At 47.7% G+C, this 25,723-nt stretch overlaps 1 protein-coding gene across 1 annotated transcript in view; it reads left to right on the plus strand.

Annotated features, from left to right (window-relative positions):
• The window catches only part of LOC147727870 (E3 ubiquitin-protein ligase TRIM39-like), a 199,933-nt gene that overhangs the window by 98,365 nt on the left and 75,845 nt on the right, over positions 1 to 25,723 (plus strand). Inside the window, exon 4 of the mRNA XM_086963191.1 lies at positions 16,418 to 16,440. Coding sequence (XP_086819317.1) covers positions 16,418 to 16,440 — 23 coding nt within the window. The remainder of the gene's footprint in view (positions 1 to 16,417; positions 16,441 to 25,723) is intronic.

The raw sequence follows: 25,723 nt of genomic DNA on the forward strand, positions 1-25,723 counted from the left end.
GGTGGCCCTCTAAAATCCGTCCTAATCAAGACTTTACTGCGTGCTAACAAGCAGAGCACAGCCTCCATCCAAACCGCTCCAATCCTCCTATTCCTGCTCCCAACCCCCTCCCTCCGTGAGCTCCTTGCCGGCTACGCACCACATATTGCACCGGGCCCCACCTCCAGCTCTGAGTCTGAAACAGTTTTTCCCACAGGGATAGAGCGTTAGAGCGTTGGAGTCTTCCCTGACCCCGAGCCTAGTCTTTCGTTCAAACTGGGTAGGAATTTTAAACTGTTTTAACTTTTACTGCTGCTGATGTATAGTCCGCACTCCCGCATTACCGAGTTTACTGATTTACCGTTTTTCGAGTCTTCAGGGCGACTACTCCTGCGTTGCACACCTCATTCTGACGGAGCTCCCGACCGAGCTGCTTAGCCGGCCGCCATGTTCTCCTGACTCCTCCCTGAGCTTATATGAGTAACCCTGGATTATATTACAGAGTGTGCAAAATGAGTCTCTCCAAATTGCTGCCTGGCAGCATTAGAAATCTAATGTAAAACTAGATTTTCTTGGCACCTTTAAACGGCAACCAAATTCCTCTCTAATTTGGCTTAGGGTGGAGTTAGAGGTGTAAACATCCTTATTGTGGTCATATGCTGTCACTTTAACAGTGATGTTTTGATCAAATTGGTTGATTAGTTTACTGCTAAGAAGCTTCATGAGCAGTAGCTCCATGTAGAGGGCACTAGATGAGGGTGACAGAAAACATCCAGGACATCCTCAGAGGATGACAGAGAGCATTCCTCAGAGGAAGACAGAGAGCATCCCTCCAAGGGCAATAGAGAGAATCCCTAGGAGGGTGACAGAGAGCATCCCTTGGAGGATGATGGAGAGCGTCCCTCTGAGGGTGACACAGAGCATCCCTCCAAGGGCAACAGAGAGCATCTCTACGAGGGTGACAGAAAGCATCCCTCCAAGGGTGACAGGGAGAATCCCTATGACGTGACAGAGCATCCCTCAGAGGATGACCGAGAGCGTCCCGCCGAGGGTGATGGAATGCATCCCTCCGAGGGTGGCAGAGAGCATGCCCCTCCAAGGGTGGCAGAGAGCATGCCCCTCCGAGGGTGGCAGAGAGCATGCCCCTCCGAGGGTGGCAGAGAGCATGCCCCTCCGAGGGTGGCAGAGAGCATGCCCCTCCGAGGGTGGCAGAGAGCATGCACCTCCGAGGGTGACTGAGAGCGTCCCTCTGAGGGTGACTGAGAGCGTCCCTCTGAGGGTGACTGAGAGCGTCCCTCTGAGGGTGCTGAGAGCGTCCCTCTGAGGGTGACTGAGAGCGTCCCTCTGAGGGTGACTGAGAGCGTCCCTCTGAGGGTGACGGAGAGCGTCCCTCTGAGGGTGACAGAGAGCGTCCCTCTGAGGGTGACGGAGAGCGTCCCTCTGAGGGTGACGGAGAGCGTCCCTCTGAGGGTGACGGAGAGCGTCCCTCTGAGGGTGACGGAGAGCGTCCCTCTGAGCGTCCCTCTGAGGGTGACGGAGAGCGTCCCTCTGAGGGTGACGGAGAGCGTCCCTCTGAGGGTGACGGAGAGCGTCCCTCTGAGGGTGACGGAGAGCGTCCCTCTGAGGGTGACGGAGAGCGTCCCTCTGAGGGTGACGGAGAGCGTCCCTCTGAGGGTGACGGAGAGCGTCCCTCTGAGCGTCCCTCTGAGGGTGACGGAGAGCGTCCCTCTGAGGGTGACGGAGAGCATCCCTCTGAGGGTGACGGAGAGCGTCCCTCTGAGGGTGACGGAGAGCGTCCCTCTGAGGGTGACGGAGAGCGTCCCTCTGAGGGTGACGGAGAGCGTCCCTCTGAGGGTGACGGACAGCGTCCCTCTGAGGGTGACGGAGAGCGTCCCTCTGAGGGTGACGGAGAGCGTCCCTCTGAGGGTGACGGAGAGCGTCCCTCTGAGGGTGACGGAGAGCGTCCCTCTGAGGGTGACGGAGAGCGTCCCTCTGAGGGTGACGGAGAGCGTCCCTCTGAGGGTGACGGAGAGCGTCCCTCTGAGGGTGACGGAGAGCGTCCCTCTGAGGGTGACGGAGAGCGTCCCTCTGAGCGTCCCTCTGAGGGTGACGGAGAGCGTCCCTCTGAGCGTCCCTCTGAGGGTGACGGACAGCGTCCCTCTGAGGGTGACGGACAGCGTCCCTCTGAGGGTGACGGACAGCGTCCCTCTGAGGGTGACGGACAGCGTCCCTCTGAGGGTGACGGAGAGCGTCCCTCTGAGGGTGACGGAGAGCGTCCCTCTGAGGGTGACGGACAGCGTCCCTCTGAGGGTGACGGAGAGCGTCCCTCTGAGGGTGACGGAGAGCGTCCCTCTGAGGGTGACGGAGAGCGTCCCTCTGAGGGTGACGGAGAGCGTCCCTCTGAGGGTGACGGAGAGCGTCCCTCTGAGGGTGACGGAGAGCGTCCCTCTGAGGGTGACGGAGAGCGTCCCTCTGAGGGTGACGGAGAGCGTCCCTCTGAGCGTCCCTCTGAGGGTGACGGAGAGCGTCCCTCTGAGGGTGACGGAGAGCGTCCCTCTGAGCGTCCCTCTGAGGGTGACGGAGAGCGTCCCTCTGAGGGTGACGGAGAGCGTCCCTCTGAGGGTGACGGAGAGCGTCCCTCTGAGGGTGACGGAGAGCGTCCCTCTGAGGGTGACGGAGAGCGTCCCTCTGAGGGTGACGGAGAGCGTCCCTCTGAGGGTGACGGAGAGCGTCCCTCTGAGCGTCCCTCTGAGGGTGACGGAGAGCGTCCCTCTGAGGGTGACGGAGAGCGTCCCTCTGAGGGTGACGGAGAGCGTCCCTCTGAGGGTGACGGAGAGCGTCCCTCTGAGGGTGACGGAGAGCGTCCCTCTGAGGGTGACGGAGAGCGTCCCTCTGAGCGTCCCTCTGAGGGTGACGGAGAGCGTCCCTCTGAGGGTGACGGAGAGCGTCCCTCTGAGGGTGACGGAGAGCGTCCCTCTGAGGGTGACGGAGAGCGTCCCTCTGAGGGTGACGGAGAGCGTCCCTCTGAGGGTGACGGCCTCTGAGGGTGACGGAGAGCGTCCCTCTGAGGGTGACGGACAGCGTCCCTCTGAGGGTGACGGAGAGCGTCCCTCTGAGGGTGACGGAGAGCGTCCCTCTGAGGGTGACGGAGAGCGTCCCTCTGAGGGTGACGGAGAGCGTCCCTCTGAGGGTGACGGAGAGCGTCCCTCTGAGGGTGACGGAGAGCGTCCCTCTGAGCGTCCCTCTGAGGGTGACGGAGAGCGTCCCTCTGAGCGTCCCTCTGAGGGTGACGGACAGCGTCCCTCTGAGGGTGACGGACAGCGTCCCTCTGAGGGTGACGGACAGCGTCCCTCTGAGGGTGACGGACAGCGTCCCTCTGAGGGTGACGGACAGCGTCCCTCTGAGGGTGACGGACAGCGTCCCTCTGAGGGTGACGGACAGCGTCCCTCTGAGGGTGACGGAGAGCGTCCCTCTGAGGGTGACGGAGAGCGTCCCTCTGAGGGTGACGGAGAGCGTCCCTCTGAGGGTGACGGAGAGCGTCCCTCTGAGCGTCCCTCTGAGGGTGACGGACAGCGTCCCTCTGAGGGTGACGGACAGCGTCCCTCTGAGCGTCCCTCTGAGGGTGACGGACAGCGTCCCTCTGAGGGTGACGGACAGCGTCCCTCCGACGGTGGCAGAGCACATCCCTCTCTGGTTCCAAAGTCTGTCTGGAACAGTGTAAGTTGAAGTAGTTTATAATGACCATGACCTGTCAATGTTGGTACAAACATGTAATTTACCAGTCAATCTAAACACATGCTCAAATGTCATTTCTGCCTCTAAGAAAAAGATAGATAATAAACATATGTTTCCCGGGTGACGAGTATGGGAATCAAGCCCACCATCACCAATGTAGATAAGGTTTGGCCCATAGTTTTGAGCCAGTGTTGAGAAATGAAATGGCACCCGTAAGACCCACAGTCCAAGGGAGGCTCATCCTTCTCACAAGACAGGACCACTCTTGCCTCCTGCTGGAATGATGGACCTGACCCGTTGATATGACCTCGCAACTCATTTTGGGATGCTCTCCCATGACCTTGTGGATTACCCTCTCTTGTAATTACAGGACGATGACTCCTGACATGTTTATGAACCTCTTGTGTCTGTCGTGGACGATGGCCCATGGCCTGTTGATGAACCTCAAAGGGTCCTATGTGTTTGGTTTATCTGACAATAGTGGTCCCCTGCTAGTGATCCCCTGATTGCACCTATGGCTGTCATGTATTACTCATGCAGCTTTGGAGGTACGTATTATTAATATTATTACCATGGGCCGGGGGCATTGCACCTATGGCTGTCCTGTATTACTCATGCAGCTTTGGAGGTACGTATTATTAATATTATTACCATGGGCCGGGGCATTGCACCTATGGCTGTCCTGTATTACTCATGCAGCTTTGGAGGTACGTATTATTAATATTATTACCATGGGCCGGGGGCATTGCATCCGTGGCTGTCCTGTATTATTCATGCAGCTTTGGAAGGATGTAAGATTTAAAATTATTACCATGGGCCGGGGGCATTGCACCCGTGGCTGTCAAGTATTATTCATGCAGCTTTGGAGGTACGTACTATTAATATTATTACCAGGAGCTGGGGGCATTGCACCTATGGCTGCCTGTATTACTCATGCAGCTTTGGAGAAACGTATTATTATTATTAGTACCATGGGCAGAGGGCTTTGCACCCATGGATGTCATGTATTACTCATGCAGCTTTGGAGAGACGTATTATTAATATTATTACCATGGGTCGGGGGCATCGCAACTACTGGCGTCATGTATTACTCATGCAGCCTCTGAGAGACATATTATTAATATTATTACCATGGGCATTGGGCATGGCACCTATGGGCGTCATGTATTACTCCTACAGCTTTGGAGAGACTCATTATTAATATTATTGCCTTGGTCTGGGGCATTGCACCTATGGCTGTCCTGTATTACTCATGCAGCTTTGGAGAGACGTATTATTAATATTATTACCCTGAGCAGGGGCATTGCACCTGTGGCTGTCTTGTATTACTCATGCAGCTTTGGAGGGATGTATTCTTAATATTATTACCATGGGCCGGGGGCATTGCACCTATGGCTGTCCTGTATTACTCATGCAGCTGAGGAGGGGCGTATTATTAATACTATTACCATGGTCCAGGGGCATTGCATCTATGGCTGTCATGTATTACTAATGCAGCTTTGGAGAGGCGCAATATTAATATTATTACCATGGGTCGGGGCATTGCAACTAATGCCGTCATGTATTACTCATGCAGCCTCTGAGAGACCTATTAATATTATTACCCTGAGCAGGGGCATTGCAACTACGGCTGTCATGTATTACTCATGCAGCTTTGGAGAGAGATGTATTATTAATATTATTACCATGGGTTGGGGCATTGCAACTAATGCCGTCATGTATTACTCATGCAGCCTCTGAGAGACCTATTAATATTATTACCATGGGCAGTGGGCATGGCACCTATGGTAGTCATGTATTACTCATACCAGCTTTGGAAGGATGTATTATTAATATTATTACAATTGAACGTGTTACCATCAATCGGAGGCATTTGAAATTGCTGGAAATCGTGCACGGGACAACGACTCCTGTAATCTTGTCTGACGTGGTCACTATTGCAACACAAATGATTGCAGCTCAGGTGCTTTTCTTCGATCACAAGTGGCTCTTATTGCAGAAAAAGTTGGAGACCCCAGCAGTAGGCAATACACAGATGTGGGAGCAGTACCCTCAAAGACGGTAGAATTTTAGGCACAATCCGGAGCCAGGAACCTACTTTACATTTCTCTCATAACTTTATTACAATTTATAATGCTTCCAGTGAGGGTCTTTAGGAGTCCTAAACACGCACCACCCGCTTCCCCAGCAGTCAGCCTGCACTGCCAAAAGAATCCGTATTTAAGTGGCCTTTCCTGAGATAAAGGTTTAATTTTTCTTTTAGTTTTACTGAGCGCAAACTCAACCCGAAGGTATCGGAGCGCTGTACATGAGCACTGGTTACGTTACAGACGAGCACATTCATTTTGTTAGGCATGGAAAGATGAATTGATTTGGCCAGAATCACAGGATGTTGAGCATCTCTGCCGAGACGCAAACCCGGTTCCCCAGCTTCGAGGTTGACCGCTCTAGCCGTTAGGCCACAGCCGGTCCCCTAATTATATCACACACACCGGAATTGTGAAGCTGCCACTATTGTTTAAGATGTGGAAGCTGGAGCTCGTTCCAAGGTTGTGCAAGAGCCATCTAATATAAAAGCTATTAGCTAATAGGTGCCGTTGTTGGTTATTCATTTTGGATAGCACCCAGAAGGTCAAGCTGCTGAATAGGAACCCCCCCATCATGTCACTTGACTCTGAAGAGAATGGCACACTACACTGACGGAAACTCACCAGCACAAACATGCACACAAAAGGGCTCTTAAATGATGAAGTCTACATTTTACTAATCAGAAAATGTATTTTTTGTGCCTCACTCATCTGGCTTCCACCTGTGATTCTATTTTTCACTCCTTTTGTTAATCTTTCTACACCCTTTAATTTCGTGGCCAGATTTCATGATTTGTTTTTACCATATTCTGAACATTTTCTCAAGTATCTCTGATGTTTGTTTACCAGGTTAATTTTCTGTCTTGTAAAACACCTTAAGAAAACATTAATCCTTCAAAATAGTTTATTGCCTTAACCGATACTTACTCGCAGCGCTTCTCACCCTCGTCTTTGCTACTCCCTGGACTGGGCATGGTGAGGCAGTAACAGTAGAGCGACTGAAGGAAAGGCAGCAAGGGATAGAAAATGGCCCATCAGTGCATGGCTTCATAATAAAGCCATGCTGTGATTGGCCATGTTCTTCTGTAAAGCAAAACCTGCTGCCTCCAAGACTAGGCCTACTCTTCACCTTTTGAGCCAATCCAGAAGCTGCTTCACAGCATAAGAGCAGCGTCGGGATTGGCTGGAGCATGCAAAGTCATCTCTCCTTAGGAGACGGGGAGGCTGCAGATGTAATCTCTGGCTCACTATCGTTGTGCAGGTAGGGGAGGCCTTATGTGCGCATGTCGGGTTGGTCATGAGAAGACACCCATTCACCCTGACATGCGCACTTACACGTCTTTAGACCCAGACACTCTTCCCGTGCTGTCTATAATGATGCCCCACCCCACCCACTCATAAATTGAAAGTCTGCTGCTTGCAATGTGCAGCCAGCCCACGGCTGTAATATAAGCATGGCCGCCGGTAATATAAACTTTCTAAATGCATCTTAGGGTGCAGGGGGCAACACCCCCATAGAGAAACTACAGAGGGTGGAATTAAATATAGTACATCAGGGCTAGAATTTTGTGATTGTTGCCCCCGTATGTCATGGTTTTCCTCCCATTTGCCAAGAAGCATCTCCAATGAGCTAGTGCCAGTATTTTGCCACAGTTACCTCCACGCCAAAAATTGCCTCAAGTGTGACAGTAGCAGTAGTTTTCACAGGTGCCTGTCCATGCCAACAATTGCCTCCAGTATTCCAGCAGTAGACGTTTTCTATGAGTCCCTCTATAAGCTAAGAATTACCTTCAGTATGTTAGGGCCAATGGCAGACTAGCAAGCATTACATCATATCACTCACATTTACTCAACCACACTCATTCATTCTTACTCCGTCTACCTCAATCTCACTCCTTCTTACTCTGACTCCAACATACTTACTCATACTCTCTTGCTCTAACTCTGTCATTCTCACACACTCTATCACTCATTCTCTCCTTCTTTCACACTGACTCTAGGTCTTACTCACTCATACTTTATCACTTGTGCACTCACTCCTATTGTCACTCATTCTGACTCACTCATGCTCACTGCCACTCATTCGCACTTATTCTCACTCACTCCCTTTTAGTGGCTCTCACATACTACCTGTCACTGACATTCACTTTTACTTACACACACTCATGCTCACACTTACCAACAGACTCACACACAACCACACTCTGATCCCCAAGCACGTACCCTACATACATTTAAAAGTTTTTTTTTTATTTAAGACATCTGCCACAGAAGTTGTCATTCTAGATCCTTGTGCCCCATTTTTTATTACACTAACAGTTAATAATAATCTATTATTCACTATTAGTTTAATATAAAACTGACTGAAAACAAAGGTGGAGCATGACTCTCATAAGGGCGAGCTTCCCCTGTGTACTTGGTACTCAGTTTGCTACTTCTGACGCCAGATGTCGCACAAGCAGTGTCAGGGGTCACAAGGGACAAGCCTGGAGTCACAGCTGTGACCCCTGGCAATCCCTAAATGATGCTCATGCATGTGACCCTGTTGAGAACATCATACAATGTGCCAAGTGACCTCATTCAGAATATCCAATCCAATCCAAAAAATCTTTATTTCGGCCATTAAGACCATAAAAGATACATAGAAAGACATACAACATTTTACATCAACATTTGATACATATAATACGAAGGATACAAGTTTTGGAAGTAAAAGTTAAGTGAGATAAAAATGGATAAAAAGATACATCACAATTATATTGGTTCATTTAGAATAATATTGATGTAAAAACTTTGCCATAGAGGGCTAAAATTTAATTTAAGACAGTGGCCGGAACTATCATCCTATGTTGATAGAGCCCTAATCAACTTGGACCTAATACGCCACATGGCGAACAGATATTTTGAGACTGCAAAAACAATGTGAGGGGAGGGATCAGATTTCAAAATTCTATAAGAAGTGGAGCAGTTTCTTATTGCCATGTTTCTGCATAAAGGCACCAACCAATACTTCCTTGGGGACCTATAGGTGGAGCAGAAAAATAAGACATGGATTTCCTCCTCATCACAGGATTTGCAGCCAGGGCATAGTTTATCCCCTCCATTGGTCCATTTACTCGTAAAGGATTTAAGGGGGAGGGTTCCAAATCGCCACTGTAAAAAGAGCTTCCTTGCTGCGACCGGGTAAATAAAATCCAGGAAAGTTTCAAATTTATAGGTATTTTTGGATTGGGTAAAACAATGGGTTAAAATGCCGGTGCTAGGTGCAGTCATTTGGGTTGCAAGATTTTGTTGCTTGCAGGCTTTTGCCAGGCTTTTCCGAGGGACCTTGATACAACCAGTTTCGGGGGCCAACCACAGTTCACTGAGGCCTAACCGGAACAATTCTTTTTTAACAAAAGTTAGCCAGGGGATCTTGTCGTTGACATTTAAGTTCATTACATGCACAAGATCACTCCTGTAGTGGTTAAGCTCCTTAGTTGACCAGAGTCTGTGCCAAAATCTTATAGGGTTTAGTTCAGCATCCTCCCTGATAGATGATAAGCCCAAATCAAGACGTAGGGGAAGTATTGGGGTTGCAACTGGAAGGGCCAGGAGACGCCTCATGAAATTGTTCTCCACACGTACCAACTCATTTGCAGCTTGGTGTCCCCAGAGTTCGCTGCCATATAATGCAGCAGGTTTTGCTTGGGTTTTGTACATCTCAACTGCGGGGGCTATGGGTTTGTATGTTGAGGTGTTAGTAATCTTCAGGATAGCCCCAGACAGTTGGGATAGCCTTAACCTAGAATTTGCAACTTGTGGACACCATGACAGATTCTCTTGAAGGGTAACGCCCAGGTATTGAAATGTTTTTACCCTCTCTAAAACTGTGGAATTTAGGGACGGGTTGGGTCTGGTTGTGGAAGAGGGGTTGAAGATCATATACTTGGTCTTCCCGGCGTTGATCTCGAGGCCAAACTGCCTGCAGAAGAGATCAAAGCCATCCAGGGTTCTCTGAATACCCATGGGCGATTTGGAAAGCAGGAGGGTATCGCCCGCAAACATAATTGCCGGTACCCTCCTGCCTGCCAAGACCGGGGCGTCATTGTCTCCAACATTGGCTAAATGCGAGATGACACTATTCACATAGAGACAAAAAAGAGTTGGGGCAAGTACGCACCCCTGCCGAACCCCTCGGGAAACAGGGAACCTTTGTGTCAGAACACCACCCCTCCCACAACGTACCTGGGCAAAGTTACCCTGATGGAGTCTTATGATTGCCTGGAGTAGATTAATGGGTACTCCCATCTCCCTCAGGACCTCCCAAAGTTTTTTCCGTGGTACAAGGTCGAAGGCTGACCTCAGGTCTACGAACACCATGTATAATCTCCCGCCCTCGATGGTCACCGTTTTCCAATAGAGGAGAACGAGGCGGAAGATTTGGTCCATGGTGGACGTATTTTTCCTGAAGCCAGCCTGGAGGGGACTTAAAATTTCATTTTCCTCCATCCAATCCATGAGTTGGTCCAGTAAAAGTCGCGAATAAATCTTCTGGGGGACATCAATCAGGCTGATCGGCCTGTAGTTGGATGGGAGCAGAGGACAGCCCTTCTTGAAGATGGGGACTATCTCTGCCCCCAGCCAAGTGCAGGGGATCGCCATTCCACCTGCTATTGAGTTGAAAAGGATGAGGAGATACGGTGCCCAAATTTCTGGATGGGACCTAAAAAGGTCACCAGGTAATTTATCAAGGCCCGGGGCCTTGCCCATTGCTAAGCCATCTATTGCACTGACCACTTCCCCTAATGTAAACTCCAGAGTATCCCCAGGGAGGGAAAGAAGTGCCGCAATAGTGGCATCAGTGTTTTCTAGCTCGTCTGCATAAAGTTTCCCGAAATGGTCTTCCCATATATATGCAGCTATGTTGGGCTCAACCGCAGCTTTAGGTTCCCCTGAGCCAGTGGAGACTAAGGACCAAAATCTTCTAGAATCCTTCGCTATTAATGCTGCTGAGAGATCATGCCATCTATCCCAGTCCCAGTCTGACCTCGCACGGGCCATAATGTTTTTATAAAGTTGCCGCAAAGCAGACACCCTATTACGGGGGGCACCCTCTTTGACTGCAGCAATAAGATCAGATTTGGCCTTTCTGCAGTCAGAGTTGTACCAAGTGGAAGTTCTGGTTTTATGCTTGGGTTTGGGTACCTCTGGATAGAGGACCTCACCCAAAGTTCCCACTAAATCCTCGTGTATAGAAGGTAAGATTTTAGATAGGTCCTGGGCACTGGAGTGACTAATTACTTCTTCCAAAGCCTCAAATCTTGGGAGAACGAGATTGTAAATTTTCCCAATATTTTCTTCCGACTTGGAGAATTTCTGCCATCTCACCCTACGCCTGTTAGAGGTTAATACCAAGTTTCCCCGCTCATCTCCTTTCCCTGGTGAAAAGAGTCGAGTGGACTCAGGAAGATAACGCAAGGTGAGTGAAAGGGCGTTATGATCGCTATCTATGCGGGGGATTATATTAAAATCCTCAACCTTTGGCCACAGACTCGTATCAACGAAGATATAGTCCAGTCTTGACTCATGGTTTGGTCTGTTAAATGTGCATTTTGAGGGGGTATCTGAAGGTGTGCGACCATTGCAAGCTCTCAACGCATAGTTAAGAGTTAGCGCCATGATTTGGACCGCAAGTGGCGACCAGGCTCTGGGGTGGGGAGATTGGCACGGTGGTATGCCCCAATGGTCGTCTTCTGCCATGAGGGCCCCTTCCCTCAGGCCCTCTAAGGGTTCAAAATGGCAGTTCAGATCACCCCCCAAGATCACCTTATAATCTGGCGGGAGCTGACTCAAAAAGGATGCAAGGTCTTCTAGTGTGGTAGACTCCGCCGTCGGTCCTACTGGGCGGGAATAAACATTTATAACTGCCAACTTCGGGATGCCCGTCCAGGTTAATAAAACACACTGGATATCCTGGGAAAGTGTGGCTATACATTCCGCTATACACCCAGTGTGAGATGCTATCCACACCGCCAAACCGCCTGAGGGCCTTCCCCTTCCATTCCAAGTAGCAGGGATTTCAAAGACAGCATAACCAGTCTTGTGAACCGGTTCCCTCGCCCATGTCTCTTGAAAGAGGCAGATCTCATAGTTGTTTATCAGAGAATCCCATTCTTCAGTTTGTATTTTGTTCAGGATCCCTGCAACATTCCATGAAAGTACCCTCAGGGCTCTGGGCTTAGTTTGGAGTGAGGGGCTTTGGCCCTCGGAAATGACTCCACCACTACATACATGGTAGCTAGAGATGCGAGGGGGGGGAGATAAACTGTGATTACTTCCCGCTAGATGGATTGGGGTTATACCATAGACATCTCCAAGCAGTTGCCGGGGAGGGTTAAAAGCTTGGGCATCGGGATTGCCGTGATGTTCACTTGAGGCCCCCTCAGCAGTAGAGTGACCAGAGGAGCACCCCTCGAGTCAATCACAAGAGTCCAAGCCAGAGAATGCTTCAAATCTATTGCTAACTTCCAGGGGTGTAAAAGGAAGCAAGTGGTCCATCCCCCCCATTAGGGACGAATGGTCCAAACTTCTATAATTGGAACCATAGCCCCTCTGAGGGACAGATCCCCACCTATGAGCATTCTTTAGGATCAAGGAGTCAGGGTGCAAGGGGGGATAGTGGTTGATTTGGTTAGGACCATTTGTCCCTGTCAAGGGCATAGAGGGCCATGGACATGACAGGGGGGCCACTAGAGCTCTAGGGTAAAAATATGTAAGATCACACGGCATGATGGATTTTCCAAGATTCCCTGGCATCCAACTCAGAATATGCCTAACAGCTTCCGGGTCCCTGAAGTTAATCACAATCAGGTCGCCATCTATGTCTTTCACCCGCCCCCCCAGCCAAGGGAGTCGGCGCACATGCACTATGTCCCCATTTACATTCCCAGGGAGTGGTCTGTTCTTAGACAGCCAATACATGGTCTTGTTTTTAAGTTGTTGCGGGCCTTCTCGCTTATCAGGGTCAAGAGGGGGAACACCCGTAAGCACCACTACATAAGGTAGTGATTCCGGAGGCAGTTCGACCTGAGGGATCCTACGTTTTTGAACTATACTAGGGGGTTCCCTCTCTTCAACCGTCTGGGTTGGTCTAGGTAGCATGTTTCCGCCCTTGGGAATGGCACCATTCAAGTGCATGTCGGATGTAGAATCATTTTTAGAATTTAAAGTTCCCAGGACATTATTTACCACTTTATTGGTGGGGAGATTGGACAAGGGAAGAGAGGCCGTTGTGACAGTGGTAGTGGTTGTGTGAGCCGTCTTAGCTAGGTTGGAGGAAGTTGGAAGGGGCTTCTTAGGTACATGGGGTTTTAAACCATTTGATGAGCTAGCTAAAGCTGTCACTGTAGTGGATCCGGGAACGACCATCTGGATGTCAAGTTTATTATGAATGGTCTGCTCCAGATTCCCTAGCCGCTCTTCAATGGCCCGTAATTTGTCCATAATTGGGGAAGTGAGCGTCCTAAGCATTTGCCCAAGAAACTCCAAGGTGGGGGCAAGCGGGAGGATCTCCTCAGAATTTAAGTTTGGAGGGGTAGTGTTAACTGAGGGAGATGGAGTGTCTTGTATAATCACTGTTGGAGTATCAGGTCTGGTGCCTTCAGTTGATTTAGGAGCAGAAGCAGAAGCTATAGCTGTCCCCCCCCCCCTTGCCCTTGCCAAATTCAGTGTGACTAATTTTGCTTTTTTGTAAGGAGCCCCCCTTCCTCATTCTCTTTTTGGGCGGAGGACCATGATTTATCTGGGCCACAACCTTCCTCTGCTGATTTTTAGGATTAGTTTTTCCAGTTTGGATAGGAGCGGACGGGGGATTTGGGGCTGCATCGGAGTTACCAAGTGGTGGGGGGGCAGGAGAAGATGGACTAAAGGGATCCACAAGAGAAAGTGGTGCGGAAGAGATATCTCTTAAGAGTTCAGGGACACCCTGGGATGTAAACGGGTCCTCAGTGATCAATTCTATACTAGATAATCGTATAGGCAGGGATGTACCCAAGGTGGATCTAGCCTTACGACCCTCGATGGAGCGACGACGCTCCATCCTTTTCTCTTCCAGGGCTTCTTCTCTTTCAATCTCAGACATGGATTTCTTAAAATAGTTGTCCAATGTGCCCTTGTTGGAATTTGCCCCCGCTTTCCCAGGTGAGACCATGTCCATTATGGCAGAAGATGACATCTATAGAAAGTAACTAAAAACAACCGTCCCACTAGTTAGCCTGCCACCAAGTCGGAGGGACTTGGCAGCCACTTGACAATCACCTCAGCCGCGTAGTACAACACAATGGGGAAACATGCATTAGGAATTCCAAACCAGGGTATATGCCTGTAAACTCAGGGACAGGGCCCAGCCCAGCCTCACCAGCCACCTAACGGCCACACAACGGCCCTCTTTGTCCGGTCTTTGCCCCGCGCGCGTCCCGCGTGCGCGTGACTGGGACTCAATGTTATAGGGTGCGACAGGAAGGGGCGGGAAGAGGACCAGCTGCGGCCGATTTGCGCCGCACAGCAGGCTGGTCCTCGCAGTCCCGCCTCTGGGCTTAAGCAGAGAAAGTACTTTGGGAATAGCGCGTTGGTGCTCCAATGCACAGCGTTACAGGATTAACCTGCTCCCTTCCGGTGACTTGAGCCTACAAGCGGCACCCGCGGAGCGGGGGCCGCGAGGCGTTGATTCTTAGCAGGCAGGTGACAGCAGCAACCGGGACAGCACTCCCAGGACGGCAGAAAGGACAAACCCAAGGAGCACACTCTCCGCAGCTATTTTAGCAGATGGAAGGGGCGGGAAGAGGACCAGCTGCGGCCGATTTGCGCCGCACAGCAGGCTGGTCCTCGCAGTCCCGCCTCTGGGCTTAAGCAGAGAAAGTACTTTGGGAATAGCGCGTTGGTGCTCCGATGCACAGCGTTACAGGATTAACCTGCTCCCTTCCGGTGACTTGAGCCTACGAGCGGCACCCGCGGAGCGGGGGCCGCGAGGCGTTGATTCTTAGCAGGCAGGTGACAGCAGCAACCGGGACAGCACTCCCAGGACGGCAGAAAGGACAAACCCAAGGAGCACACTCTCCGCAGCTATTTTAGCAGATGGAAGGGGCGGGAAGAGGACCAGCTGCGGCCGATTTGCGCCGCACAGCAGGCTGGTCCTCGCAGTCCCGCCTCTAGGCTTAAGCAGAGAAAGTACTTTGGGAATAGCGCGTTGGTGCTCCGATGCACAGCGTTACAGGATTAACCTGCTCCCTTCCGGTGACTTGAGCCTACGAGCGGCTCCCGCGGAGCGGGGGCCGCGAGGCGTTGATTCTTAGCAGGCAGGTGACAGCAGCAACCGGGACAGCACTCCCAGGACGGCAGAAAGGACAAACCCAAGGAGCACACTCTCCGCAGCTATTTTAGCAGATGGAAGGGGCGGGAAGAGGACCAGCTGCGGCCGATTTGCGCCGCACAGCAGGCTGGTCCTCGCAGTCCCGCCTCTGGGCTTAAGCAGAGAAAGTACTTTGGGAATAGCGCGTTGGTGCTCCGATGCACAGCGTTACAGGATTAACCTGCTCCCTTCCGGTGACTTGAGCCTACGAGCGGCACCCGCGGAGCGGGGGCCGCGAGGCGTTGATTCTTAGCAGGCAGGTGACAGCAGCAACCGGGACAGCACTCCCAGGACGGCAGAAAGGACAAACCCAAGGAGCACACTCTCCGCAGCTATTTTAGCAGATGGAAGGGGCGGGAAGAGGACCAGCTGCGGCCGATTTGCGCCGCACAGCAGGCTGGTCCTCGCAGTCCCGCCTCTGGGCTTAAGCAGAGAAAGTACTTTGGGAATAGCGCGTTGGTGCTCCGATGCACAGCGTTACAGGATTAACCTGCTCCCTTCCGGTGACTTGAGCCTACGAGCGGCACCCGCGGAGCGGGGGCCGCGAGGCGTTGATTCTTAGCAGGCAGGTGACAGCAGCAACCGGGACAGCACTCCCAGGACGGCAGAAAGGACAAACCCAAGGAGCACACTCTCCGCAGCTATTTTAGCAGATGGAAGGGGCGGGAAGAGGACCAGCTGCGGCCGATTTGCGCCGCACAGCAGGCTGGTCCTCGCAGTCCCGCCTCTGGGCTTAAGCAGAGAAAGTACTTTGGGAATAGCGCGTTGGTGCTCCGATGCACAGCGTTACAGGATTAACCTGCTCCCTTCCGGTGACTTGAGCCTACGAGCGGCACCCGCGGAGCGGGGGCCGCGAGGCGTTGATTCTTAGCTAATTCTGGGATTCTTAGCAGGCAGGTGACAGCAGCAACCGGGACAGCACTCCCAGGACGGCAGAAAGGACAAACCCAGAATATCAGAATGTGCTGTGTTTTGTCACTCCATTCAGAATGTCACTGTGCTCTGTCATTACCATTCCGAGTATCAGTTTCTGTTATATCCTGTGACCTCATTCAGAGTATCACATTTTGTGCTTAGTCATGCGATACCCGAGAATGTGCTATGTCATGTGACCAGTCACTGTTTTCTAACCATAGATAGTTAAGTGTTTCACTCCTAAAAATACTGCCATAACTTTGACATCTCCTGTGGAAACTGATTTCACTGTGCTTGTTTCTCTGTTTTGCAGGATGTCAGAAGCACCCTAAGCAGGTAAGACTGATTTATTATCCTCCTGTCAGTGTGTAAGGAGCAGATATCCATGCTGCTGTGTGTAGATACCACTCTGAGCTCACACAAAGTGTTAGGAAACTTTCAGATCCTCATAAATTCACTTTAAATTCTCAAAGTCTCTTAAGTCCTCATAAACCTCCCCTGCAACATCCGGAAACTATCTTAAATTTTCATAAGTCCCTGCAAGTTTTCTGCAAACTCTTTTGAGTCTTGAAATAATTGCCACAGAAATGAGCTGCTGTCCTCATAAAACATATTTGTATCTTTATAGCTTAACTGAAGTAGTACGAAAAGTACCCTGAACATACAGAAAAAGCAAGCCCATTCTGGAAAAGTCCCCCAGGTTTTGCTCAATTCAGAGTTGGGCAAAAACTAAGTCATAATGTCCTAACTATAAAGAAAAGTAAAAGTAGGTGGTGTGGCACTTTGTTTTTTAATTCTAGTTCAATTCAATCCTAGGATGACTTAGGTGCTGACCAGTTTACTCCCTCTGACCAGTGGGGAGTTGTTGAATGTATCAGTTTATGTGCTGTCAGGCTTGACAGAGTAACCAATCGCACTCCTTAGGGAGATTCAATCCCTCCAATGTTTCAACTTAAGTTCAGAAATACAGTACTCTTAAAGTATGCCAAAGTAAACGGTTTGTTCAAATTTATTCATCTGTTCAATGATGTTCTCAAAGTGTGCTGTTACATCACAGCTATATGAGGATTCCAATAAATTTATATAATCCATTTGGTCATCCAAATACCCAATGCATTTCGTGCTGTCCGCACTTCATCAGGGGAAATACATGTCTATGGGGTAAAGTCAAATAAGGTATAATCCATGATTATACCTTATTTGACTTTACCCCATAGACATGTGTTTGGAAGTGATTTCATGTGTAGTGCAATACAATGAAAAGGGCAAATATGACTATTTGTCTTGCGAATTCCTAGTGGAGTGGGATATAAGCAAGAAGCATTTTATTACTGACTGGTGGTGATCGGTCAGTAATATAACAAAAGAGGCCATCTAGGGAAACCTACCAAACCCACACATTTCTGAAACCTAGAGACCCGGGAGAGTCCTGGGAGGTATGGCTTGCCTGGATCTCCCAACATTTCCCCAGCCAGAATACCCTGCAATCTTCAAATGTTGCTGAAAAAAAATCAAATTGTTCTCAAATTTCTGTGTGAAGTTGTAGGGTCACCGGACTGACACAAATTTCCTAACACTCAGCACTCCCCCAGGTCTCCATATTAAAAATGATACCTCACTCATGTGGGTGGGTCAAGTACCCACGACAGGCAAGGGACCAAAAAATATTGTGGAGACTTCAAAGTTACCCATCATAAAACGACCTGGTTTTGCAGGGAGGGTGAATCTGGGTTTTTGCCACCGGGCTCACGGTCATCAAGGGGAACCTACCAAACCCACACATTTCTGCAAACTAGACACCTTGGCGAGTCCTGTGCGGTATGGCTTGCGTGGATCCCTCCATGTTTTCTTACCCAGAATCCCCTGCAAACTTCAAATTAAACAAAAAAATCACTTTCTCTAGAATTGTTTGCATGGGATCACCGTGCCGGCATGAATGTCCTACCACCCAACCTCCATCCTTGTTCTCCCGAAAAAAATGATACCTCACTTATGTGGGTGGGCCAAAGGCCTGTGACTGGGAAGAGCTAAAAACATAGGGCTTAAAGGAGTAGCACCGCAAATTTTAAGGGCTACATTAAAAACACAAATATGTTTTTTGCTGATTCTGCATTAGAGAGCCACACAAGTGAAGTATCATTTTACTCGGAGACCAAGGGTGGTAGGCCATTTGTGGCGGCACAGTAATCCACACAGAAATGTGTGGAAAAGGTGATTTTTATAGCTAAATATGATGTTTGCAGGGCATTCTGGGTAAGAAAACACTGGGGGATCCATGCAAGCCATACCTCACTGGACTCCCCAGGGTGTCTAGTTTTAAAAAATGTGTGGGTTTGGTAAGTTTTCCTAAACCGTCGCGAGCCTTGTGGCCAAAAAAACAGGTGACCCCCCCCCCCCCCCCTGCAACACCAGGTGGTTTATGATAGGTCATTTTGAAGTCTCCACAGTACGATTTGGGCCATTTCCTGTTGCAGCCACTATGCCTACCCACACAAGTGAGGTACTATTTTTATCGGGAGACCTGGGGGAAGGCTAGGTGGTAGGAAATTTGTGTCAGGCTGGTGATCCCACAACATTCCCACAGAGAAATTAAGTAAAATGTGAGTTTCTATAGCTATATTTGTGATTTGCAGGGGATTCGGGCTAGGGAATCCCCTAGCCTGATCCATGCAAGCCATACCTCCCTGGAATCCCTAGGGCTTCTACTTTTCAGAAATGTGTGGGTTTGGCAGGCTTCCCTAGAGGGCCTCTGAGTCTGAGGCCAAAAACCCAAGTGCCCTCCCTTTGCAAAACCAGGTATTTTTGTGATAGGTGATTTTGATGTCTCCACAATGTTTTGGGCCCTTGCCTGTCCCGGGTACTTGACTCACCCACACGAATGAGGTATAATTTTTATCAGTAGACTTTGGGGAATGTGGGGTGGGTGGAATTTTGTGGATCCACACAGATTCCAGAACTTTCTATCACAGAAGTTTGAGAAAAATTTGTGTTTTTTTTTTACAAAGTTTGAGGTTTGCAAGGAATTCTGGGTAAGAGAACCTGGTAAAAGCCACACAAGTCACCCCATCCTGGATTCCCCAAGGTGTCTAGTTTTAAAAAATGCATGGGTTTGCTAGATTTCCCTAGGTACCAGCAGAGCTAGGGTTAAAAATCTACAACTAGGCACTTAAAGGGTCAGTTTTCACTGTAAAAATATGGTGTGTTCACATTGCAATTCGGGATGTTTCCTGTCACTGGAACTAGGCCTACCCACACAAGTGAGGTGCCATTTTTACCGGGAGACTTCTAGAAACATAGAATAGTAGAAGTGTTTTTGCCAATTGACTTCCTATGCATTTATCCCTTCCAAATGTAGAACAGTGTGTGAAAAAAGTATAATTTTCAAAAAAGTCCTCTAATTCAGATGCTGGTATAGGTACCCTCATATATGGAGTTGTGCACATAACCACTGCTTCTAAACTCCATATGTTGTTCCCATTTCGGACATACATAGTTTTCCTCAATACCTATTTTTCATTATTTATATTTTACCAAGTGGTTTGCTGTATACCTGGACCACAATAAAAAACCATAGCAAGGCGCAGCTCATTATTGGCTCTGGGCACATCGGATTCTTGGTGAACCTACAAGTCCTATATGTCTACACAACCAGAAGGGTCCTGTGGATGTAACAGTATATTGCTTTAAAAAATCTTTCATACTTAAAAGAAGTTACAGGTGACAACGTTGGCACAAATGGCTGAATTTTCAACTCATTTTCAATGTTTCCTATTTTTAACTGTTAGTTTCTATAAGAAAACCTTGAAGATTCTACACAAATGACCCCCTACTGAACTACGAGTTCTGTCTACTTTTAAAAAAATGTATAGCTTTTCAGGATCCGTTATTGCTTTCATACCCATTTTTACCAATAACTGAAAGGAGGTTGAAAGCACAAAAAAAGCAAAAATGGGCTTTGTCCCAGTAAAATGCCAAAACTTTGTAAATAAATTTGGTTTTCTGACAAAAGTCCGTCAGTCCCTGAAAGCTGGGAGGATGGTGATATCAGTACTACAAACCATTTGTTGATAACATTTGCAGGGAAAAAACAGACGCTTTCATCTGCAGCATGTTTATCCCATTCTTCACCAAAATTAAAAATGTAGTTGTATTTTGGCTAATTTCTGGGTCCCATCCAGGGGAATCCACAAACTCTGGGTACCTTTAGAATCCTCCGGATGTTGTAAGAAAAGTACCCAAATTTGATGTGAATACTTTATATGGACAAAAAGTTACAGGGTCCTAAGCTGGAACTCACCAAAATAAGTGCTCAGCACTGGCGGTGGGGGGAAGCCCAGCAGTTAAGGGGTTGGAAGTGACAAAAAATGTCAACAAACATATGTGTAATAAAGTAGGATTTCCACAGGATGGGTTCATCAAGTAATATTTATTCAGCCCCAACCAACAGTCAGCTGGCAACTGACACATATGGAATTTACAAGACTAGGAACATTGGTGTGACATGGTTCCAAGCTCTAGGTTCCAACATGGAACCAGCACACCCAGGAAGACAGGTCATTACACTTCTCCCTCTTAACCACCAAACAGGTTTACATGTCCAGCAACGCAATAGGCAACAAAAAGGAAAGGAAAAACAATGAAGAAATTACCTAGACATAATCACGCAAGTGAACAGGAGGCCTGCGTACTCTCACACTCTTATGAGAATATTTTGAGCTCAGGTCAGGAGCAATAACAAAGTCATCACATTTCTCTTTTCCCCCAAAGTGAGAAACACGACTATTGTTCCAGATACGACCATCCTCCGTCTTTACAGCATTTTTGAAAATTTTCACAATGGTTCTGGGAACAGAGAACTTCGACCAGTTTTGACAGCCCACAGGAGCCCTAATCTTTACTACCTCCCCCACCATGAATTTGGAATCTTTTGCAGAATTTCTCCTGTCTACATATATTTTCCTTTTCCTTTGTAGACTCAATTCCCTTTCTCTCCAAGCACCCAGATCATTATTTTTTACCCCCTTGTCTGCAACCATCCAAGCAGGGCATAAATAAGTGTTAGGAGCTCTACCCTTGAAAAGCTCAAACAGAGTTTTTCCTGTGGTAGAGTGGGGAGAGAAACGATAAGCAGAAATTCTGTTCTGTAACTCCTTTCTCCAGTCCAAATTGTTAACCCTTGCCAACTGAATGCTCTCCTTCAAAGTTTTGTTGAGTCTTTCCAAAGAACCATTTGCCTCAGGATGATACAAAGAAATCTTCTTGTGAATTATGCCACACCTACTGAAATACTCCTCAACTTTCCCTGAACAAAATTGAGGCCCGTTGTCAGAAAGAATGGAGCTAACCTCAACCCACCTAGAATACAAATCCAATAAAACCAACATAAATGGAGTTTGATGCTCACCATGTAAAGGTCCCACAATATCAACCGCAATTTCATCCCATGGGGACCTAGGCAACCTCCTGCAAACCATTGGAGAAAATCTTGTCCTCAAAACTTTATCACTGGCCTGACAAGAAGAGCAATCCCTAACGGTACGTTCCACCAACAAATCAATACCAGGCCACCAGAAGTCCATTCGTATACGTTCTTTCGTTTTTGAGATACCCAAGTGCCCCTCATGAGACATGTCCACCAAAACACTCCTAAGATTAGCAGGCGGAACTAGCCTAGTACCTCTCATGAGTAAACCATCCACCACTGCCAACTCATCAGCAATCAAAGACCAAGGTTTCTTTAATCTTCGAGACTCTCCACCTTCCAACAACTTAATGACTTCCTTTAAATCTTCATCCTTACTCAGCTCTTCTCTCCAGGCATCCTCCTTCACCGCTCCCAAGGTAACTTCACACACCTTTAACTGAGCCTCCAAATCATCATCCAAAGTTTCCTCACCACTCTCTACAACATCCACCAGCCTAGACAAACAATCAGCCGAGACATTAGTTTTTCCTGGTATATACTCAAACTTGAACACAAACTCCTGCAAAGAAATTACCCATCTTCTAATTCTCGCTGAGATTGAGTCTAGCCCCTTCTTTTCAAAGACCTCTTTTAGCGGCTTGTGATCAGATCTTACGGTAAAGAAGGAACCCCAAACAAACTTCCTGAATTTATTCACAGCCCAATATATACCCAGCGCCTCTTTCTCTATGACAGAGTAATTCAACTCCGCCCCCTTCAAGCACCTCGAAGCACAAGCTATAAGGACCTCTTTGTCTCTTCTCACCTGTAACAACAAAGCACCCAGACCCTTACAGCTAGCATCAGTTACAATAAACGTCGGATCCCCTGGAACAAACGCCTGCAAATTTGGTGCATTCCTCAAGTCCATCTTCACCTGATCAAACTCTCTGCTACACTCCTCAGACCAATTGAATACAGAACCTTTACACATGATTTTCCTAAGATTAACAGTCTTATCAGCGAAATTTCTGACAAACTTATTATAGAATTCTGCCATCCCCAAAAATGATGACACCTCTTCTTTTGAACATGGCTCCTTCAACTTTTCAATTGTTTCAACAAGATCCTTCTTTGGACAAATGCCCTTCCTTGAAATGTGGTGGCCCAAATAATCCAGCTCATTTACTCCAAACTTGCACTTGCTCTGACGCAGAGTTAATCCAACATCCATCATCTTCTTCAACACCAGACAAACTCTCTCATCATGTTCTTGTTCGTCCTTACCAGAGATAAGAACATCGTCCTGATAACATCTTACTCCCGGTATTCCTTTGAACAGATCTTCCATGATTCTCTGGAATACCGAGGCTGCCGAGACCAGACCAAAGGGCATTCTTAAAAACTTGAATGCACCCATTGGTGTGATAAAACTAGTAAGCTCTTGACACTCTTCTTTCAGCCGAACCTGGTGATAGGCCGAAGCCATATCCAAGGTGGTAAAATAGCATGCCCCATCTAGTGAAGAAACCAACTCCTCTATGTTTGGCAAAGGGTACTTGTCAACTATGACCTCTTTATTTAAGGCACGGAGGTCAACACACAGCCGAATCTCATTATTGGGCTTCCTCGCGACCACAATTGGTGCGAGCCATTCAGTAGCTTCCACTGGTTGTATGACCCCAGCCGACAACAACCTTTCAATCTCTTTACCTACAGCATCCTTCACACATATTGGAATACGCCTTACTTTAGCAACAATAGGCACAGCACCCACCTTCAGTTTGATGTTGTGATTGTAGCCCTTTATACATCCTAGTTTTTCACTGAACAACTCTTTAAAATTCTTTACGAACTTGTTCTCACCATTGTCTATAGCCTGCACTTGAATAACTGGATGTGCATTAGGATTGAGACTCACACCCAATCTTGCCTGATGAGTCCAACTCAACAAGTTGTCACCTCTGTTTACCACATAAATTTTTGCTTCAGCATACCTCCCCTTATATTCAATGCAGTCAAAAAAATAACCCATTATTTTTATGGGATGTTCCTGATAACCTGTTGGTCTAATATCAGGTTTACACAAAGATTTTCTTTTACCAAACACATTTTCAAATACATCGTTTGAAATGAAAGTAACATGTGAGCAAGAATCAAATTTCATCAACACCCTTTCTTCCCCAATTAACACAAAATCAGAAGGATGTTCTATCACACCATCATTAATCTGAAAACTAACCAACCTAGTCTCAGTCCTCGTATCTCTCCCAACTCTTGTTCTGCAATTTCTTCCAATGTGTCCTTTTCTACCACACACATTACAATTGAACTTGAGGGCAGGACACTCTCTCGCATTTGCCATATGCCCATATTTCCCACATCTATAACACGTTCCTTGAAAAGGTGTAGTGAATTTTTTACTTGACTGTATTTTAGAAATACTACCTTCAACCTCCCCTTTCAACTTTTCACCCTCGCTCACTTCTTTTTTCTTTTTCTCTTCATCCCTCTTTACAGCCTGACACACCACCTCTTGTGTTGAGGAACTACCTGGCTTTTCTTCCTTTTTCTCCTTGCTCAGTTCTCCAACGCATTTTAACATGTGTTCAACTCTTTTTGCAATACCTACTACCTCTTCTAGAGCAGGTTCATCCTTTAGCCACAACTCTTCCCTTATTTTATCACTCACACATCTCAAAACAAACTGATCCCTAATTCGTTCTTCCACCAAACCCCCAAACTTGCAACTAGATGCCAACTTTCTTAGTGCAGTAATGTACTCTTCAACACTCTCTTCCTTGCCTTGCTCTCGTAACCCAAAATAATACCTTTCCATGATGGTACTCACTTTAGGAAGATAATGTAAATCCAACTGCCTAGCACATACCTCATACTCATTCAACCCTCTTTGTTCTGCTTGTGGAATAACTGGAAGAGTCTCTAAAATCTCTTGGCCTTCTCCGCCCAAACAATGCATCAATAAGGCATGTTTCCTCTCACCACTCAAATTCGCACCACACACCCTAGCATAATTTTCGAAAATTTTCTTCCATTTTTTCCACCTAATAAGGGGTTCACCAGGTTCCATTAGAAAGAAAGGGGGTGCAGTTACATTTTGCATCTTGCTGCCCCTATACCACTTAACACACTCTAATTTTATTCACTTATGTTCCTTTCAAAAAAATGTTCCACCTCCCTTCCCTCTTTAAGGTGTGCCCATCACCGTTGACAGGCTTCAAGATGTCAATGTAGGACTAAAAGAATCGAGTCCGATCCTCTTTTCCAGTCACTGCTTCAAGTGTGTGACACTTACTCTTCTCCATCAAGCTCCACCGACATTGCTCTTCCTCCCATGTTCACTCGTTTTTTTTTTTTTTTTTGTAGAGCAGATCACACAGTACTCTTTTACCAGAAGAATAGGAGTTCCTTCAATGTCAATGCCAAACCGCCGCTCCACACGTTGTAGTCTTCTCGAAATCCAAAAAAACGAAATTCGAAAAAAAAAAAAACAATCCAAGATGGCCGCCACTAATCCTTCATCAACATTCAGTCTTTTTTTTCAAAGAAAATTGGGCTTCTTTTTTTTTAACCAAGCCAAAATGGCCGCCCCAAAACCGAAGCACTTGTTTCTTTGGCAGGTTGAGCTTGTTTCCTTTTTCCCAACTCAAAATGGCCGCCAACAAACAATCGAGTCACTTTCTGTTGTCAATCTCGCTTGTTTTTTCCTTTTTGGAAACGCTCCCATACAAAGATGTCAGCCAAGTTTTCTCCAAACAAAAGGTCTATTTTCTTAGGGAGATTGCCCTCGAAAATCGACGTCACTTTCACACTCCGTTTTTTTCAATTTGCTTTCCAAAAAAACACTGAAAATGACTACCTTTGCCGATTTTCTTCGCGTTTTCGACTTTCCTGAGTCCCTTCACCGCGTTTCCTTCGCTGATCCCACGGTTGACCCTTGAGGATGAGGATAAATCTCCCTACATCGAAACAGCAGTCATGTGAGTTCTTTTCTTTTCATTCAGCTATTCTCCTGTTGTTGAGGCTAGTCTGCACAAGTGGATCTCACCCTCCAACGTCGCCAGTGTAATAAAGTAGGATTTCCACAGGATGGGTTCATCAAGTAATATTTATTCAGCCCCAACCAACAGTCAGCTGGCAACTGACACATATGGAATTTACAAGACTAGGAACATTGGTGTGACATGGTTCCAA

The sequence above is a fragment of the Lissotriton vulgaris genome, chromosome 3_1, assembly GCF_964263255.1.
Source record: "Lissotriton vulgaris chromosome 3_1, aLisVul1.2, whole genome shotgun sequence".
In the NCBI taxonomy this organism is placed as follows: domain Eukaryota; kingdom Metazoa; phylum Chordata; class Amphibia; order Caudata; family Salamandridae; genus Lissotriton; species Lissotriton vulgaris.